Consider the following 21,494-nt stretch of genomic DNA (forward strand, 5'->3'; position numbering starts at 1 on the left):
CCCAATATGAGACACCTAGGGAATCAGTAATCGCCAGGCATACCACCCATAATGGAATGCTAGCAGAAATTTTCAAAGCCAAAGATTACTACGGAATCATGGCAATTGTGGGTCGATTCTTGAAACCCTGGCCCCAAATTGAAAAACTTAGGTCTACCTTCAGAGAAAGATTCCTAGTAAAAGGTAGAGCCAAAATTGTTGTTTACGATAGTTATAATGTCTTTCTTGGCTTCACAAATGAGGATGATTTCAACTCCATCTCGTATAGAAGAGTTGTAGAAATCGATGCCCTTCAAATTTGGCTGCAAAAGTGTATTCCGGACTTCAAGCCGAGCGTAGACATCCCAATAGTTTAGGTATGGACTTTACTTCCTGGACTCCCTTTTAACATGCATAATTGGCATTATGCTAAACAAATTTGTAGTGAAATTGGAACCCCTTTGGCGCTGGATGTTGCGATTGGTGGTAAAACGAGACCGAGTATGGAAAAAGTTAGAGTGGAGATAGATCTTCTTAAACCTCTTGTTAAGAGTGTGTTTGTTAGATCTAAAACAGGGGAAACAGATAAGAAAGAGAAGTTGATAAACGAGGATGGGCATAACAGTGGAGTCCAAAAAGAGGAAAAAGAAGGGCAAGGAAAGAAAAAACAGGAGAAACATCTAGCTTTGGAAGAAAACAAGAAGGCTATTACTACTCAAAGTCAGAACAAAGGCAAGGAAAAAAGAAGCAAATGTGATTATACTAATGAGGAAAGACAAGTGAAGACACAACATAGATTGGAGACTACTCAAGGACACTACATTCCGGAGAATAAAGAGGGAAACCAAACCTCCATTAAGGGTAGAACAAACAAGAGAAATAAGAAGAATAAGAGTAAGCAAAAGAAGATGAAAAAGAGCAAAGTAATTTTCAAACGTGCTCAATTTCAAAGAAATACCAAACAAGATACTAGTTCTAGTAACTCTACCAATCAGGAGCAGACAATATAAAGAGGGAACAAGGAGACTAATAACAGTTACAATTAAGAAAGACAAGAGACCAATAATCCCAGCAATCAATCAATCTGTATGGTCAAGGAAATCTCTATAAATGAGAATGCTCAAGAAGATCAGTGTCACAAGGCCGTTATTGACAGTGAAGAGTCCAATAATGTGAAAGAACCATCAGGCATAGTGGTTAATAAACAGACTAATCACAATACTCAAACAAGAGAGGAAAATAGGAATGAAAAAGTGGTACAGATTGATAGCACATGCTCGACATGTTTGTCAACCAATATCATTGAACAACATGGTATTCAACTGATGGTGGAACTTTATGCAAATCAGGAACAAGGCTTACACAACAAATTGGAGGGAGTCATTAAATATCCAGAGCAAGATCCTACATCAAATCAAAATAATAAAGAGTCTAGGCAACAAGAAAATGGCAATTAAGAAAACAAAATTTTTGAGTAGAAAGACTACATTCTTTTTGGAAGGGGAAGAAGCAGAGCAAGACAATCAAACAAGAAAAAGAAAGTCAGAAACACATCCTCTGTAAAGAGGAAACAACAGATAGATACCTCCCCTAAAATTATTTCATGATTAGTACAATCTTCTGGAATATTAGAGGGGTGAGGTCAAAAAAGGCCATTCATAGGCTTAAAAATCTTAAAGACATCAACAACATTATCTTTACATCAATCATGGAATCTATGGTTGACAAAAACAAGATCGAGGGCTATAGAAAATTCTTGGGATTTCAAAATTGTATCTCCAATGACAATGGGAATATATGGTATTCATCGAAGAACATTAGTAATGCCATAATCACCTTTAATGATGAGCAACAAATCACTATACGGTTTGAAGATGTTACTGAAAATCCTCCCATCAGTATCACATCCATTTTTGCTAAATGCAGTGCTGCGAAAAGAAGAGATCTTTGGTGTAGTCTGGAAGAAATAAGTCTAGATGTTAAGGGTCCTTTGTGTATTGGAGGAGACTTCAATGTCATCTTAGATCCAGAGGAAAAACTAGGTGGCAAACCTAACAGAATGCACAAGAGTATTGAATTCAACAATTCTATGGACAATTGTGTCACTACTGATTTAGGATACACTGGTCCTAAATTCACTTGGTGTAATAATAGGTGTCCAAGAAAGAGAAATTAGAAAAGACTTGACAGAATATTCATAAACGACAAGTGGAGTCAAAAATTCCAAATAACTAATGCCAAACATTTGGTGAGGACTAGCTCATACCCCAAGCCATTACTCATGAAAGCCTTTGATCAAGCAAGTAGGCATACTTCTTACTTTAAATTCCTTAATTTCTAAACTAAGCAGGAAGACTTCTACAACATTGTTAAGGAAGTCTGGAGTACCAACATAAATAGCAATAACATGTGGAGACTCTAATTCAAGCTAAAGCTCTTGAGCAGAAGACTAAGTCAATGGTCTAGAGAGGAAGCAGGTGACATTCATAAACAAGTTCTTAAATGGGAAGAAAAGATTCAGTGCCTTGAAGAGATTGAGTTAACCAATAACTTTGAATATGACAGAGAAAAAACAAATAAGGCTCATGCGGAGTACATGAGATGGCTTCATATGCAAGACTCCCTTCTTCTTCAAAAAACCAATATAAAATGGTTAAAAGGAGATAGAAATACAAGGATAAAAAATCATAAGGATAAATGGATTCAAGGAGAGGAGAAATTAGTTAAAGTAGCTATCAGACACTTCAACAAAATTTTCAATCTCCCAACTCTATATCTTGATCCTACTATTCTAAAATAGAAAAAGGATCACTGATGAAGATAGATACACCATGGATGAGATTCCTAGTGAGGAAGAGATAAAGAATGCATGTATCGGTGGGAAAAAAGGCATTACATGTGGAATGTTAGTATGCTGATGAAGTATGACGCATGGAGCAGTGATATAGCGAAAAGTGGCATTCTCAATTAATAAAATTAATTGAGCTATCAAGGCACGGGAGAAACACACGAGACAGTATAGAGAAGAGAACCAAGCCTGACAGTTATCAAAGAAGAGGCAAGGATGGAATGAATAAGGATCAAAAAGAAGGGAAGATACATGAACCAAAAGTAAATAAGGAAGGAAAATCGAAACAGTTATAAGGCATTTATAGCGATAAATATGCCAGTTACGACTATCTGTGGTGATGGAAAATCAATATAATTAATGCCCATAAATAATCTAAATTATGAGAGAAAATCGTTATGATTGTACATTCCTATATAAGGATACATAATTTTAGTTGTAATGGGGGATTCCAAGTACTATTGAAATACATTCTATATTTCTTTGCTTTATCGAAGTTTTCAGCCTTGATTTTAGGAATTGACTATCGTCTCATTCCTTATTTCTCTTTGTCAATTTTCTCTACCGTTTTTATTATTTTCCTAAATATTATTGTGAAAGTGAAGTAAAACTTGATTATCAATAACCCGTTTTCTTCTAAACATAGACTTTGACTAAAAAATCTATTTTATGGTTAAACAAATTGGTTCCGTTACCGGGAACTCTGATAATCTTTTCACTTTCCAAATTCTTTTTCTGACAACCGACTATGTCAACTGTTATAAAAAATAACTAGCTGAATCCACAGGAAGGAGCAACTCCTCCACTCCTCTCTCCACAAGGATCTCCTCAACAGTCCCGTAAGGGGTCACCTGAGACGAACAGACTGTCGAACAAGATGCTTTAAAGCAATTGATTGCAGAACACATGAGCAGTGCTCTTCAAGCCTTTGTTAGGGGATTGCCAACTGCGCCACAAACTCCCCCACCAGCTAATACCCCAACCCTGGAAACCCCACGCTCGGGGCTCGACAATTCTGGGAGTGGAGGAACTCCCAATGAATCTCGTGATGGAAGGTCAGGTACACCAAATAATTCTGATTTACAAAGTTTAGTACTAACTTTGCAGAAACAGTTGAAAGAGCAAAATGATCGCATAGAGCAAATACCTGGCGTACCTCCCCTGATTAAAGGGGTAGATATTGATAAATATTCACAGCAACCCTGGAAGCCAAGTGCAGAAACTTTGTCGATTCCAAAAAAGTTTAAAATGCCTGATATTCCAAAATATGATGAAAAAGCTGATCCTCGAGATCACGTAACCGCATTCACAACTGACGTGAAGGGCAACAATTTAATTAAGGAGGAAATCGAATCAGTTTTGGTTAAAAAATTTGGTGAAACACTCACGAAAGGAGCATTAACGTGGTATTCTCTTTTACCTGAAAATTCTATTGATTCTTTTGCTGAGCTTGCTGATTCATTCATAAAAGCACATCCGGGAGCTCAGAAAGTCAAAAAAATTATGGAAGACATCTTTAAGGTAAAACAAGGAAACACAGAATTACTCAGGGAGTTTGTGGATAGATTCCAACGGGAGAGGATGATGTTACCACGAGTACCTGACAACTAGGCAGCCATGGCATTCGTGAGCAATCTAAATGAGAAAAGTTCAGAAGCCACGAGGAGACTAAAGAAAAGTTTGCGAGAATTTCTAGCAACAACTTGGAATGACATGTACAACAGATACAACACGAAGCTATGGATAAAAGAAGATATGGTTACACAGCCAAGGGTTGATGAAATAGTAGGATCGAGATATTCAGAATTAGAAAAAAGGATCGGAAAATAGGTACAAGCCTTACATGGGTATTGCAGGTCAAGATTCTTGGTCCAAACAAGAAAACATACTATCTGAATCGAGATCAAGGCAAAAGAGATGCGAGTTCTTCATCTAGATTTAGAAAGGAATGGGATGCACGAGGCAACGACTCTAATACACATGCGAGGGTTGGAGATTACAGTTTTAATGTCACTACCTCCGAGTTGGTAGCTATTTTAAGAGGTATGGGAGATAAGGTGCGGTGGCCTAAAGAAATGAGATCAGACCCGAGAAAAAGAAATCAAGATTTATGGTGTGAATTTCATAACGATCATGGCCATAGAACAATAGATTGCAGGTTACTACAGGGAGAAGTCGAGCATTTGTTGAAGTAAGGTTATCTAACTAACCTGTTCAGCGAGAAAGGTAGACAATCATATATGAAGAACAGACAAGAACCCCCGAAACCCCCATATCCAAAAGCACAGTTAATGTAATAACCGGGGGAGACGAGGTCAATGGTGTGACATATACAACTACAAAAAAGACGTCAAATCACAATCACTCATGGGAAGCGAGTTCGTCAAGTCTTGGATGGAGACAATATAACATTTGATAACGAAGATGCGGACGACTTGATGATTCCTCACAATGATGCACTGGTAATATCTCTACTTGTACACGATACTAACGTAAAATGAGTTTTGATTGACCCAGGTAGTTCCGTAAATATAATTTTACTAAGGGTGGTGAATGAAATGCAAGCTAAAGACAAGGTGATACCAAAGACACGGTCGTTTTTTGGATTTGATAATTCAAGCATTATCACAAAAGGGGAAGTAGTACTTGCTACATTGGCAGAAGGGGTTATCAAGGACACAAAGTTCCAGGTGATAGATGTATACATGGCTTATAATATAATTCTGGGAAGACCATGGATTCACGATATGGATGTTGTACCGTCCACATTGCATCAAGTTATTAAATTTCCTTCACAATGGGGGATTTGTCAAATCCGTAGAGATCAACAAAAAGAATCAATTCAGTGGTGGCTACAAGCACGGTAAACGATGTTGCAGGCGAGAAATAGAAACTACAGAACTCAATTGAGGACGTCGTAATACAAACCTCAACTGAAGGCATTCTAGGACAAACTGATGTTGATTCAAGACCCTATGTAATTCAAGAGCTAGAAGAAAATGAAAATATTAAGACAACTACCGAAGAACTCTAAGCGGTGGTGGTATTTATACACTGGCCAGGCAGAAAAGTTTACATCGGAGCAAACCTAAGCCGAGAAATTAAAGGTAGGTTAATTGAGTTTTTTTAAAGCTAACGCAGATTGCTTTGGTTGGTGCATTCAGATATGATAGGCATACCACCAGAGGTGATGACCCATAAACTGAATGAGGACCTTTCATATCCACCTGCCAAGCAAAAGAAGAGGAAGCATGGATCCTTCAAAAATCAAGTAATCCAAGATGAGGTACAAAAGCTTTTAAAAATCGGGTCGATACGAGAGGTAAAATACCCTAACTGACTAGCTAATGCTGTGGTAGTTCCAAAAAAGAATGGGAAATTGTGAGTTTGTGTATATTATACTGATTTAAATAAAGCTTGTCCTAAAGATTCATTTCCTTTGCCGCATATACATCAACTAATTGATTCTACCGCAGGACATGAGCTATTAAGTTTTTTAGATGCATACTCAGGATATAACCAAATAAATATGGATCCTCTAGATGAAGAAAAAACTTCATTTATCACATATCATAGACAGGGGGACATACTGTTACAAAGTCATGCCATTTGGTCTAAAAAATATTGGGGCCACGTACCAAAGATTGGTAACTAAAATATTTCAAGAACATTTGGGAAAGACTATGGAATTCTGCATTGACGATATGCTAGTCAAATCAGTACAAGAGGGAGATCATTTTCAACATCTGTCGGATACTTTCCAGATTCTCCGCAAATACAATATGAAGCTAAATCCAGAAAAATGTGCTTTTGGCATAGCTTTAGGTAAATTCTTAGGTTTTCTTGTTTCTAACAGGGGTATCAAAGTGAATCCTGCACAAATCAAAGCTATCGAGGAAATACCGGATGTACTCACAAGCAAAATAGAAGTGCAGAGATTAACAGGAAAAATAACAGCCCTGGGGAGATTTATTTCAAAATCACCAGAAAAGAGTTTTAAATTCTTTTCAGTATTGAAAAAGCAGAATCAATTTGAATGGACTGATGAATGCCAGCAAGCCCTCAAGGACCTAAAATCCTATTTGTCAAATCCGCCTTTTCTAGCCAAACCAAAAGACGGAGAAAGGCTGCTTATTTACCTTGCTGTGTCAGAAGTGGCGGTAAGTGCGATGTTGGAACGAGAGGATAAAGTTAAACAATCTCCGATATATTATGTTAGTAAATCTTTGTTAGATGCTGAGACAAGATATCCTCATCTAGAAAAGCTTGCTTTAGCATTAATTATGGCATCTAGAAAGTTGAGACCTTATTTTCAATGTCATCCTATCTCTATAATAACTGCTTTCCCCCTGAGGAATATATTGCATAAACAAGAACTATCTGGTAGGTTAGTTAAGTGGGCAATAGAACTCAGTTGGCATGATATCATATATCAGCCCAGAACTGCAATAAAATCATAGGTTTTAGTAGATTTCAGCACGAATTTAGTTCCTGAAGCAGAAAAGGAATTACATATATTTACCGGAACTAATTCGGGGACTTGGATTTTATTTACCGACGGTTCGTCGAATGTTAAAGGAGCGGGCATATGTATTGGTTTAATTACGCCTTTAGGGAAATTCATAAGGCAAGCAATAAAATGTTATCCCATCACTAACAATGAAGCAGAGTACGAAGCTATGATTGCAGGTTTGGAACTGGCACGAGAACTTGACATAGAACAGATTGAAATCAAAAGTGATTCGCAGCTAGTAGTTAACCAAATGCAGGGGACTTACATAGAATGAGAGGCACGAATGCAACAATACCTGGAAAATGTACGGGAATTAGTCAGACAATTTCAGTCGTGGAAGGCTGTGCAAATACCAAGGGAGGAGAATGCAGAAGCAGATGAGTTAGCCAATCTCATGTCTATTACTGAGATAACAAATGCAGAAAATGCTATTGTAATACATTTGTTCCATTCGGCACTCGACCAAGACAAGAACAAGGTAAATTTTAATAATTTAACTTGGGATTGGAGGAACGAGTTTGTCACCTTTTTGCAGTACGGAATCTTACCCAAGGACAAGAAGAAGTCATAGGTACTTCGCCAAAAATCCTACCGTTATTGCTTAATTCGTGGAAACTTATACCGAAATATGTTCGGTGGACCTTTGGCACAATGTCGAGGACCTTCACAAACGGAATATATGATGAGGGAAGTACATGAGGGGCACTGTGACAATCATGCTAGGGGGAGATCATTTGTGAAGACTTTAATAAAATCAAGATACTATTAGCCAAAAATGGAGGAAGAAGCAGAAAACTTTGTAGCCAGGTGCGATAAGTGTCAACGATGCCCAGTAGAATTGTTACATTCGGTTATATCGCCATGGCCTTTCATGAAATGGGGCATGAATATCGTAGGTCTGTTACCTCAAGCTAAAGGAAATGTACGGTTTCTATTAGTTTTAACAGATTATTTTTCAAAATGGTTAGAAGCAGGAGCTTTCAAACAAGTGCGAGAAAAAGAGGCCAGTGACTTTATTTGGTAAAACATTATCTGCCGCTTTGGAGTTCCAAAGGAAATCGTGTGTGACAATGGCCCACAATTCGTAGGCACAAAAATCACAGATTTCTTTCAGAGTTGGCAGATTAAACGAATTACATCTGCACCTTACCATCATGTATCCTGTAGCCAACGGGCAAGCTGAGTCAACAAACAAAGTTATTATTAATAACTTGAAGAAGAGACTAGAAGAATCAAAAGACAAGTGACCAGAAGTGTTACCGAGGTATTATGGGCTTATCGAATGATAGCAAAAATAAGTACGGGCGAGGCTCCATTTTCTACTGGAATCCTTAATTCCAATAGAAATAGGTGAACCAAGTACGAGATACACACATATTACTGAGGAGTCAAATGAGGAAGAAATGTAAATAAATTCGGATTTACTGGAAGAAAGGACAGAAGCAGCGCTAATAAGGATGGCGGCTCAAAAACAGGTGATTAAACGATATTACCACAGGAAAGCTAATCCGAGGTACTCCAAGATTGGGGACTTCATCCTCAAAAAGGTGTTTCGATCAACAAAAGTAGCTAATGCGGGAAAATTAAGTCCGAATTGGGAAGGACCTTATAGGGTTTGAGGCATCACTAGAAAAGGAACATATGAGTTGGAAACCATAAATGGCAAGATGCTACCATCAAACTGGAACGCTGTTCATTTAAAGAAATACTACTTTTAGATGAAAAAAGTACCCACGGACAGGTATCACTCAGTTACGATTTTATTTTGTTCTTTTTGATTTTACTAACAATTTTAGATGATAGGAAAAAATCTAGCACATACTAAATGATGATATTAGACCCGAAAGACATGCAGAATACTAAATTATTCCCGGTCTAGGTTACAACCTTTCTGATGGAAAATGGGCTATGCAGTAATCATCTAAATATATATCTCCGAGTCCCGTTTGTATTTTCCTTTTCAGGAAATGGACCAAAAGGAAGGAGTGATCCAGTGTTCAAGATTTCATACTTCAAAGCTCTTAACACTGGGGGGACTATACATATAGAAATCTGGATCAAAATCCTTGAAGAAAACTTGGAAAGGTGTAAACTTGCGAAAAGGACACACGATACGTACCATGTTCCTACGAGTTTTAGGTTAAGGCCAAACACTAGTCACGGGATAATATACCCGATTTTGTATTTCAAAAATCTGTTACAAAGAAAGCAGTTATGAAAGTGTTGTATGAATAAATGAAAGTGATGTGCGAAATTCATTTGAAAGTTCAAAACATAAAACTTCCTCAAATCATTTCTTTTTCATGTCTACTTCGTCTTTCATATATTTACACCAATATGAAGATGAGACATCATCTTTATCAGTGTCGTTAACATAAAAGGGCCCTCTTTTATAAAAAAAAAAACAACCTTCCAAAAAGTTGTTAAGTTAAGAGCAAAGCAACTAAATAAAAGTTAACAAAAAAGCAAGAACAAACTAAGGAGAATCATCTACGGGAGCATCATCAACGGGAGAAGAAGGATCAACTTAAGAAGAAGAGGCTTGAATATCAGCCCCACCAGGAACAAGTCCATTTCCATCACCTTCTGGACCTTCGACTTCAGGTGAGGAAAATATTTGACGTTGCTGAGTTTTTTCAGTTGCTTTTTTAGCTTTGGAAATCTCAACATAAGGTCAAAACCCTCCTGGTTGGCTTCAACTAGAGTCTCAAGGGGAGTGTTAAGGAAATCCCAGCTCACATCCAACATTAGCTTATCCTCGAGCATCTCATAATCCTTCTCCCACTGGTCAATCTCGACTCTCAACTCTTCTTTATCTGCTTCAGAGGCATCATAAGCTATCTTCAAAGGAGAAAGAGAACTTTTCAAGAACTGAATCTTATCAGTAGAGGCACCAAGATCTTCTTGAGCTTGAGTAAGCGTTTGAACCAACTCTCCTGCATAAGCCTCCTTTTGATTAAGGAGTTCCTTTAAACTCCTTACTTCTTCAGTTACCTTGGAAAGTTATTCAGCAAAGGAAGACTCAAGTATATCCTTATCCTTTCCAACCTGACTAGAAGAAGCTTTTCAATCGCTAACTAGCGACAATTACTCTCATCTCTTGTTCCAAAGCATTCTTCTCTTTCGCTAGAACTTCATTTTCCAATTGAAGACCTTCGAATTGACCTTTCCAGTTGTCAGCCTTGGTGCGGTAATCTATAACTTGCTGGTCTATCTGAGCAACTCTTTTCATAAGCTCCGTGCCAATCAAGTTGATCTTTAAAACTAAGGGAAAGATTTATGAGTAAGAAAAAGAAGAGAAAGGAAATAAAATTAAGCTTGTACCTTCAAGGAAGAGTGAACAATATCATTCATCAAGGTCAATGAGCTATGACTTTCTAACTTCAACTTCTCTGCGGGACCTAGAAGAGGTTTCAACCATACGTCGTCTTGACCAGATTTTCTTAATAGGTTCCCACCTTCAGGAACCTCAATAACAACTCTTTTCATTGCCTTCATGCTACTGGAAGGTTCAGCTTCTACATAGGAAGTATCCACGGGAGTAGCAGCAGGAGAACTGTCAAGTAAGGACATGGTAGGATTAACGGGAACTGAGATTGGAAGGGAGGCAAGGGACAATTCTTCAGAAACAGGCCCAAAAGCTTCATCACCTTTGAAGCCATGTGCAAAAAATCTATCAATAGAGCCTGGGGGAGGATCAACATCATCTTCATCAGAAATCACTAAAGGAGCACTTTCTGGCTCATCCGTGAGTCTAAAAGGGATTGAACTTGTTGAAGGGAAACGATAAGGAGTAGTTTCATCATCAGAGACCACACGTCTTTTGACTCGTGGTCATCACACTAAAGAACCCTCCTCTATCTCCTCTTCGCCATCAGAGCCACGGGCTCCATCAGTTTTACTTTTTGAAGAAGAAGCATTTAAAATTCTTTCTTGAGCAAGACTCATAGAAAGCTTGGTTGATGGAACAGACGCGGGACTAATGCCATGAATAGGAAACCTTAATAAAAAAGGGAAGGATGAGAAATTCTTGAATAAACAAGGAAGAGAAAAGAAAAGACAATGAAGGTAAAAATTACCGTGCGTCTTCACTTTCCAACCGAATTTTTGAGAAAGGTATTTCCAGGACCTTTTCTCCATAGGTGCAGCTGTTAACATCTTTTCTACCCAAGCACGGAAGTTGGGAATTTCATCAAAAATATCCATGGTTGCTGAAACATTGGGTATTTGATTATAATGCAGTCTTTTGAGATATTTTAAAAGAAAAAGAAAAAGGAGAAAGCTTACGTGCAAAGTTCCATTTCTCCGGGAAAGGCATATGTTCTTCGCCCACTAATCCACTAGTAGGAGCAGCAACAAAACGAGCGTACCAGCCACGGTCCCGATCATCTTCAGGGCTAACCAAAACTCTCTTACTTCTAGCCACGAGAATAAAGACACCTTCACGAAACAGCTTGGGGGAGTACAGGTGAAGAAAGTGCCGAAAAGTAAAAGGCATGGAAACTAATTCTGCTAAATAACGAAGGCATGCAATAGCCCTCCATACTATGAGGCCAATCTGGCCAAGACACACGTTGAAATAATGGCAGAATTCTAGGATTACTAGATCAATAGGAGGTTTGATGTAATGACCCGGCCGGTCGTTTTATGTGTATTAGCCCCGATCCCTTATTTACTACTTTTCCCATATCTGTTACTGCTTATGTGACTTGCCGGGAGGTCTTATTTTTTGTTTTGGAGTATTTTGGGACACTTAGTTCATAAAACAGAAGTTTAAGTCTTAAGATTTTGACCATAGTCGGAATTGTGTGAAGACGACTCTGGAATGGAGTTTTTTCGATTCCATTAGCTCCGTTGGGTGATTTTGGACTTAGGAACGTGTCCGGACTGTGAATTTGAGGTCCGTAGCTAATTTAGACATAAAATTGCGAAAGTCAAATTTTTGGGAAGTTTGACCAGGGGTTGACTTTTTTATATTGGGGTCGGATTGGAATTCCAGAAGTTGGAGTAGGTTTGTGGTGTCATTTATGACTTGTGTGCAAAATTTGAGGTCAATCGGACGTGATTTGATAGGTTTTGACGTCGTTTGTAGAATTTAGAAATTTGAAAGTTCATTAGGCTTGAATCCGTGTGTAATTCGTATTTTTTGTGTTCTATGTGATTAGAGGATTTGACTAAGTTCGTAGCGGGTTATAAGACTTGTTGGTATGTTTGGTTGGGGTCCCGGGGACCTCGGGTCGATTTCGGGTGGTTAACGGATCAAAGTTTGATGTTGAAGGATAGCTAAAGTGTTGTTCCTGCTGGTGTGTAATTGCACCTGCGAGTGGGGAACCACAGGTGCGGACACGCAGAAGCGAAGAGGAGGCTACAGATCCGGGTAAGGCTAGGAAGGGAGGGGGGCGCATGTGCGAGAAAGGATGCGTATCTGCGAGTCCGCAGATGCGAGGATGGGCCGCAGATGCGAAAAAGGAAAAGTTTGGCATTTCCGCAGAAGCGGACGAAGGGCTGCAAGAGTGACTCTGCAGGTGCGAGACCTGGAGTGCAGGTACGAGCCTAGTGGTTTTAGTGGGTTCCGCAGGTGCGGAAATAGGGCCGCAGGGCGAAAAGCCTGGGCAGAAGGTTTAAAAGAAAGGGTTCGTGATTTTTGTTTTGTTTCAACATTTTGGACTCAGACTTAGGCGATTTGGGAGAAAGATGTTTGAGGTGACAATTGAGGTAAGCTTCTTGTACTCATTTTGGATCATAAAACCTGTTTCCCCCACCTAATTAGTGAGATTTTGAAGTGAAATTTGGGGGTTTACGGCTTGAAAATTGGAGAGTGAGTTTTGGGGATTTGAATGGCCATTTAATGTCGGATTTTGGTAAATTGGGTATTGTTATACTCGTGAATGAATGAGCTTTCGGGAGTTATGACTTTTGTCGAATTTCGAGACGTGGGCCCGGAGGCCGGTTTGAGCCGATTTTAGATTTTTGGCTATGATTTAGTACTTTTTTGTGGAATTGATCTCTTTAGCCTATATTGATTGTATTGTATTACTTGTGGCTAGATTCAGGACGTTTGGAGATCGATTTGAGAGGCAAAGGCATTTCAACGTAAGGATTTTCTCGGTTTTAGGTAAGTAACGCTTTCAAACATGATTATGAGGGTTCGAAACCCCGAACTATGTATTATGTGATTGGTATTGAGCTGACACACATGCCAAGTGACGGGAGTATAGGTGTGCACCGTGGGAATTGTGGCCTAATTGATTCCATGGCCCTGTATAGTGACTCTATCTGGTTGATATCCGTGTTTTCATCATGTGATAAAGTAATTTAGCTGTCAATCATGTTGGATATCATGTTTAGGCTTTATGCCTGTACTGTTGGGACCCTTAGCGGTCGTTTCTTGTTGTAATTTCACTAATTTCATTGATATTACGTGCTCAGTCATGTTCATGCATTTTATATCATATCTCAGTTTCAGTTGTTATTTATTGATATATCATATCATTGTTTCGGACTAGTTTCTATGATATTGTGAGCCCGTGAGTGAGACTGGAGAGATTGATGATTGAGTGAGGCTAAGAGCTTGATTATGAGTGATAGTTAAGGGATTGGGCTGCATGCTGCAGCGGTTATACTGATTTTATGATAGCGCTTGAGCTGTAGGAGCCACTCCGGAGTCTGCACACACCCCCAGTGAGCGCGATTTATATTATTGAGGGATGGATCTTCCCTGGACATGGATCTTGTCCGAAGTACTTGATACCTGGAGATAGATCTTCTCCACAGGGCTGAATTGGCCTTCCTCGGTACTGGGTGACTTATAGCCAGTGATGTATATGTTCCGGGATGGATCTTCCCTGGGACGTATGGGCCATATACAGTACCGAGTGGTTGAGCATTCGAGAGTGTGAGCACATGAGGCTGACAGCATGGTGCATCACATACAGCATCTGCATTGGCATGTAGAGATAGCAGAGTTATATTCTTTACGTTATTCGGATCTGCTTCACTTTACTATTTTGAGTTGCCTATTTAATTTGAAAGCATGCCTACGTTTCTGTTCAGTTATTTCTATTTTATCTATACCGGTTGAGTTCGTCACTACCTTTCAGTCCAAAGTTTGGACTTGTTACTTACTGAGTTGGATGTACTCACGTTACTCCCTGCACCTCGTGTGCAGATCCAGGCAATTTTTCGTCACAACGGCGGTTATTGATTACAGCTTCAGAGTTCAGAGACTACCAAGGTAACTGCACATCATTTGCAGGCCTTGACTCTCCTTATTTATCACTAGTTATATTTTCAGTTTATTTCTCTTGACACTGTAGTGGATTGTATTCTGATTTAGATGCTTATGTACTCTGTGGCACCCCAATTTTGGGATGGATTGTATCGTATTTTGGATATTTCTGTTTTCAAAAAGGCTTTCCTAAATTTTTAAATTACTTCCGTCTTTATGTTCAAAGATTTTTCTGTGTTGAGATATTAAGTTGTGGCTTGCCTAGTTCCACGATAGGCACCATTACGACTGTTAGATTTTGCGTCGTGATAAGTTGGTATCAGAGCCTAGGTTAGATAGGTCTTATGAGTCATGAGCATGTGTAGTAGAGTCTTGCGAATCGGTATGGAGACGTCTGTACTTATCTTCGAGAGGTTGCCGAACCCTTAGGAAACTTCACATTCTTGTATTCTTGTCGTGCGAATCTATTGATTATTGTAACCATACTTCTGCTGTTCTATTCTCTCACAGATGGTGAGGATGCGTACTACAGGGTAGGACGGACAACCACTAGTACCACCAGTTAGGGCTGCGAGAGGCCGAGGTCGCGGTAGGGGCATAGGTGCAGCTCGCACTTCAGCTAGGGCAGCACCTACAGATTTGCTAGTTGCCCCAGTTCAGGAGCAGGCCCCAGTGGTGGATGAGCCTGTGGGACCAGCTCAGGAACCACCATTGCCCATTGTGATTCCAGGCCTTCAGGAGGCCTTAGCTCAGATTCTGACCATGTGCACCAGTCTGGCTCAGGCGGTCTCTGTTTCGGTCGCAACAGCCACTTCTCAGGCCAGAGAAGGTGCTTAGACTCCTGCCCCCCGCACACCAGAGCAATTGGTACAGGGACTCCAAACACCGGGGGCACCACCAGCCCAGCCGGTTGTAGCTGCTCAGGACTATGTGGTTTATGTCATGCCCAATGATGAGCAGCGTCGATTGGAGAGGTTTGGGAGACTCCAGCCTCCATTTTTCAGTGGTACCGAGTGAGAGGATGCACATGGTTTCTTAGACAGATGTCAGAGGATCCTCCGTATAGAAGGTATTCTGGAGACCAACGGGGTCTCGTTCACTACTTTTCAGTTTACTAGAGTTGCCTTTATCTGGTGGGAGGCTTATGAGAGGCGTGGGATGGTTGGTGCAGCGCCACTTATGTGGTAGGAGTTCTCTGTTCTCTTCTTGGAGAAGTATGTGCCGCAGTCTCGCATAGAGGAGCTGTGCAGACAGTTCGAGAGGTTGCGTCAGGATGATATGACTGTGACGTAGTATGAGATGAGGTTTTCTGAGTTGGCCCGTCATACAGTTTGTCTAGTTCCAACTGATAGGGAGAGGATCAAGAGGTTCATTGATGGCCTCACATTTCAGCTGCGGGTGCTCATGACTAGAGCCAGGATGTCTGGTGCTACGTTTGATGAGGTTGTCGACATTACTCGGGAGATAGAGTCGGTCCGCAACCAGGAGCGGGTTGAGAGGGAGGCCAAAAGGTCTTGTGGATCAGGCAGTTTTGGTGGTGTTTCTGCTGGAGGTCAGTTTCACCACGACAGAGGTCGTCCTTACAGGCATGCTCAGACGACATCCCTAATCTTGGAGATGAGGGTATAAACCTTGATTATACGTGTTATGTGAATTGTTTGGAGGTGATGCACATCTTGAGACATTACCTTTTTCAATCAATCATCTCACATCGAACATTTTTCATATACTTTCAATTCATTGGCACTAGTGATTACAATTACAAAGTCATTCTTAGTTCTAGGTGACGGGCGCGTGGGCGTGCACCGTAAAAATTGAGACTCGGTTGATTCTGTAGAGCTGTATAGTCAATTAACCTATATCTTTCCATGTATTTTTATGTGTTAGAGAAACTGAGCTGTGACTCGTGTTAGAAATCATGCTTAGGCAAATGTTAGTATTATTGGGACCCATTGAGGTCATTTCTGCTATGGAATTGTATGATTAAACTGTAATTCATACTCAGTCATATTCATTCGTTGCATATCATATCCCAGTCTCTGTTGTTATTTATTGATACATTATATCATCATTTTGGGCTAGTTTCATGACATTATGAGCCCGAAAGACTAGAGAGACTGATGACTGAGTGAGGCCGAGGGCCTGATTTTGAGGTTATTGATACTATAGCACGTGAGTTATCTGTGCAACACGTGAGTTGTCTGTGCGGATCCAAATATTGATACTATAGCACGTGAGTTGTCTGTGCAACACGTGATTTGTCCGTGCGGATCCAGATATTGATACTATAGCACGTGAGTTGTCCGTGCGGATCCAGATATTTATACTATAGCACGCGCGTTTTCAGTGTAGCACATGAGTTGTCCATGTAGATTATAGCGCTTGGGCTGAAGGAGCCCCTCCGAAGTCTGTACACACCCCCAGTGAGCGCAGGTACCTACTGAGTGCGAGTGCCGATCGATTTGGAGGATTGAGTAACTGTGAGGACTGAGTGACTGGGAGGACTAAGTGAAATGATACTCTGAGAGTATGCATATGGTTTTATTACTGAGTTGCATCGCATTGACATGCACACTTGACATACAGGCATAGAGATGTATTTTTCCTCATGCTGTATGATATTGCGTCTTTCATGACTTCACATACTCGTTGACATTTAGGCATAGAGATGTATTTTTCTCATGCCATTTTAAAATGAAACATCCTATCTGTTGTTGAAAATTTTTTGGGAAAAATCACAGTTTTACAAAACGTACTCATATTTTGGTGATTTCGGTAAAGGATTTGGGTTTTCGCTGATATACTTGAAAAGCAGGCCTATTTTTCTGTAACAGTGAATGAGCTGAGTATTTTATCTCCGAGCTACTTCTTTTATTACTTCTATTATGTTGTTATGAACTGTTGTTGGCTATTGGTGTTGTACCCTGGTCTTTGTTCCATCTCGTCACTACTTTCAACCTAAGGTTAGCTTTGTTACTTATTGAGTACATGGGGTCGGTTTTACTCATACTACACTTCTGCACCTTGCGTGCAGATATTGGATATTGATGTTGCTGTGATCGACGGGAGCTGGATTTGAAGACGTACCTGTGTTCTAGTTGTATCTGCCTATTGTTCATGGTAGCCTTAGATTTATAAAAATTTGTTTATGTACGTTTCAAACAGATGATGTATTTATTTCATACCAGTTTTGTAAATTCTAATCTTAGAAGCTCATGATTTGTACTACCAGTCCTTGAAAAATATTTTGTATAAAAGCGATGTATTATAATTTCTTATCTTAATAAATCTCATTAAGTTGGACAGTGGGTAATTGGCTTACCTGGCGGGTTGGGTTAGGTGCCATCACGACTAGGTGGATTTTGTGTTGTGACAAGTTAGTATCAGAGCTCTAGGTTCATAGGTTCTATAAGTCATGAGCAAGTGTCTAGTAGAGTCTTGCGGATCTTTATGATGACGTCCATACTTATCTTCGAGAGGCTACATGGCATTTAGGATAATTTCCCATCTTTCTTTCCTTATCGTGTGGAATTTATTCAGCTTGAAACATAACTCTTTGAATTTCTTCCACGCATTCGTGTGCGCTTGTGAGCGCTCGGTATTAGCCGTGAATCACCGACTTGTGATTCCAGGGATGAGGTGCGAGATGTGTTTCTGTGTTTTGGTGATGGGCTAATCTGGAGGACTTAAGGCCAAGTTAGGACTGCACCACAGGCTCGGTAGTTTCAGTCATGTGAGCATGTGATTTTGGACTTATAAGTTCGGTAGTGTACCTACTAGTGGAATTTGTTGCTCGATGAGCGGTGGAATAACTAAATGATGAGTATGATGCGACTGCGGGATGTGTTCAGATGGTTTGAATGTGACGAGAAGAGTTTCTCGAGATATCGGAAGGGCCATTAGGTGCTTGATTTTCGTCTTGATTTGATCTATAGCCTCGAGTTATGAGTGTGTTGAATGATCTTTCATGTTGTTAAATTGTGGGACAAATTAAATTCTCATTTCTTGTTAATGAGTTTGGACTTAGTAAGATTAAGTGATTGCGTAGTAATTATGGTTGCGGAAGGGTATAACAAGATGCGAATTTGAGGTTAAGCAGGTGGGTTATCTCCTTCGGAGTATCTACATAGGTGTGTTCCTTATAATGTTGAGCGGAGAGTTTCTTTTCTACCAGCGGGGTGTATGTGTTTAGATCTGAATTTGAATCTAGTTGAGAAAGTTGATTAGACTGTCAAGAGAATAAAGATGAGCTTAGCGGATGATTAAGGTATTTTATGGTTGGTGTTGCATGAGCTTGAGAAGAATTTTCGTTGAACTGACTGCGGTATTATGGAAGTAATAGATTATGGATATTATGAGTTATGGAATAATTTGTTCTATGGCTTTGAGCCAAGTGGGGGAGTCTTCTATCACCGATTTGATTGCACGGTTATGTGTTGTATTGGTTTTGGTCTAAGGTATACTTGTAGATTAGTTATGACTTGCATGGGTTGAGATGGAGGATGAGTCGAGTAAAGAAATTCCTAGATACGGGTTATATTGCACTTTATGAGTATATGAAAATCATGGAATGAGTTGAGTTGTTATTCGTGACGGATGTAGTATGCACGGTGTATGAATTTTCTCGGTTGCGTTAAAGAATGGTTACTTCTTTGAGTGTTGTTGTGCTAATGGGCACGTGTCTTTCGGCCCGTTTGGGCAGTACAATTTAGATTTGGGCAGAGTGGATGACTCTCGAGAGGGTTCTAATGGATTCAAAATGTATATGTGGCAATTGAAAGTTTTTTAAATTTTGTATATCACTAGAATCAGTTATTTACATTGGATGGTATCGGGACTTGCGGTAATTCTGTATGACTATGGATTCTACCTTCCATTATAAAGAATGTAAAAGGAATAATTTTAAATTCACATAAGGTATTTTCAGAGTGGGTATTTTGGTTGTGGTATTTATGGGGGTAATTATGATGTGGTGAGACTTTACAGGTATTTTGGTGGAAACATTCTTGGGTTTGGTGACATGTGTGGCTTGGTCGAGTTAGAGGAATTCAGTTCTGATAGCTTGGTTATGTGCAAATGGATTTCAGAGTGTTCTTGATGGTTTCTACCATGGTTTGAACCGGATACTATCTACCGGTGTGGAAACGTGTTGTGTATTGTGATTTCCTCCTGGAAGGAAGCAAGAGAAAGGTTTCTAACTAACCGGGTATGTAATTTGCCGGTGACTCAGAGTTCATAATGAGATTCTTGTGCTTATCACATCATGGCATGATAGATGTGGTGTGTTGTGCGAGATTAAGATTTATATGTACAAGTTGGCAGTTCAGTCTTGAAGGGTAGGTCACGAATTTTGGACAGCATGGTCAGTTTCATATGTTTAGGTGAGTGTTATAACTTCTTGGTAATCCCTAAGAAGGGTGCGTATTTCAGAAGGTGCATTGTGTTTTGACCTATATATGTTCATCGATATTGCGGTACTCACCTGGTTGATAGACTGCTGATATTCCAATTATTTGCATATGGCACGGAAGAATTATGGAAGTATTCCATGTGTTAGTCATTCGAATGTTAGAGTTGAAATTAGTTATGATGATTCATGCGTCCTATGGATTTGGAGACTGGGATTTCTCAGAAGCATATTGTTTCAGGGTTGTCACCTGTTTGAGGTGAGTATTTTATTTAAACTTAGTGGAGGCACTAGTTGCGTTAATTATTTATGATATCTATGCGCTATGAGTGCGCATATGTATGGGGTTTGAGCCCATGTGCAAGCACCAGGGCAATTATTCGTGCTCGAAAGAATGCTTAGGCTATGGTATGCCTAGAGTTGACTGTTAAGCATAATTTTATAGCATTTCTCGTATATGTACCTTTGTTGAGAACTATCTGGGCTATACTTGAGATTTCAAAGAGGTTAATTCCCTGAATAAACTGGGTAGTTACTATTTCTGCGTTAACTTGCCGATTTGAGTTGTGATAGCAAACTTTGCATATGCCTACAATATGGCGTGTTATTTATACCAGTCCAGGAGCATGAGAATCTTATTTCATTATCATATACATACATGTGTGCTTGTTTAATTTCTCCTGTATGATATGCTGGGACTGGAGGCCTGTGACCATGCCAAGTGATTTATATTATTGGCACATGAGTTGTTCGTACAGATCTACATATGGGTATCATTGACATGTGATTTGTGAGTGTCGCACGTGAGTTGTCCGTGCAGTGTGTGGGAATTTTATTTCTTTGATAATTTATCTGATTTCATTGCTTTCCTTCCTCTACGATAAAAATTACTTGAGTAGCGTATTTGAGGAATTGTGCACATGCGCCTACGGTTATCCTCTTCACAAAATTTGAGGAGTTGGTTGTAAATATTAGGTTGTGGTGGTGCTAGCTTAACTTGCAAACTGGTTCTCTTCTTTGAGATATATTGGTGTGGCGTGTATGTGGAATAGTTGTGTTTGATAATATAAGGTCATCGGACCTAGAATATGTACTATCCGATTTAATTACGGTGTATTTGGGAGGATGATATCGAAAGTCGACTTAGAAAGTGATTATGGTTCAGGTTGGGGCGACAGAGCTCCATGACTAGTTAATCTGATAAGTGGTTATGAGATTCTGCATGTTTCTTTCATTATCAGCAGTGTACGAAGGTTTTGGGAATGAGGTTTTGTTTGATATGAGATATAATACTAGTACCAGGTTGGTTTTGAGTAGTTACTGTGATCAGAAATGGTACTGCGAGTATGCGAGTTGTGTAGTATATTATGTGATTATATTTGGGGTTATGGTTATGGCTTGATACAGCTTGTTCAAACTTATACAGTGTGTAGATGTGAAATTCGATTTTTGTAAGAAATTCTGAATGTTGGAAATTGGGTTCTATATTTTACGGACTAAGGTTAAACTAATGATCTCC

At 39.6% G+C, this 21,494-nt stretch overlaps 1 protein-coding gene across 1 annotated transcript; it reads left to right on the forward strand.

The window, feature by feature from the left end:
* The first annotated feature begins 389 nt into the window (after nt 1-389).
* Nucleotides 390-989, forward strand: LOC138903392 (uncharacterized). Its single transcript, XM_070191363.1, has one exon. The coding sequence runs from the start codon at nt 390-392 to the stop codon at nt 987-989; it is 600 nt and encodes a 199-aa protein (XP_070047464.1).
* The last annotated feature ends 20,505 nt before the right edge of the window (nt 990-21,494 follow it).

The sequence above is a fragment of the Nicotiana tomentosiformis genome, chromosome 12 (genome assembly GCF_000390325.3).
Source record: "Nicotiana tomentosiformis chromosome 12, ASM39032v3, whole genome shotgun sequence".
In the NCBI taxonomy this organism is placed as follows: domain Eukaryota; kingdom Viridiplantae; phylum Streptophyta; class Magnoliopsida; order Solanales; family Solanaceae; genus Nicotiana; species Nicotiana tomentosiformis.

What these genes read in the sequence shown, in the direction of transcription:
- LOC138903392 (XM_070191363.1), top strand. Translation starts at nt 390, where the DNA reads ATGCATAATTGGCATTATGCTAAACAAATTTGTAGTGAAATTGGAACC.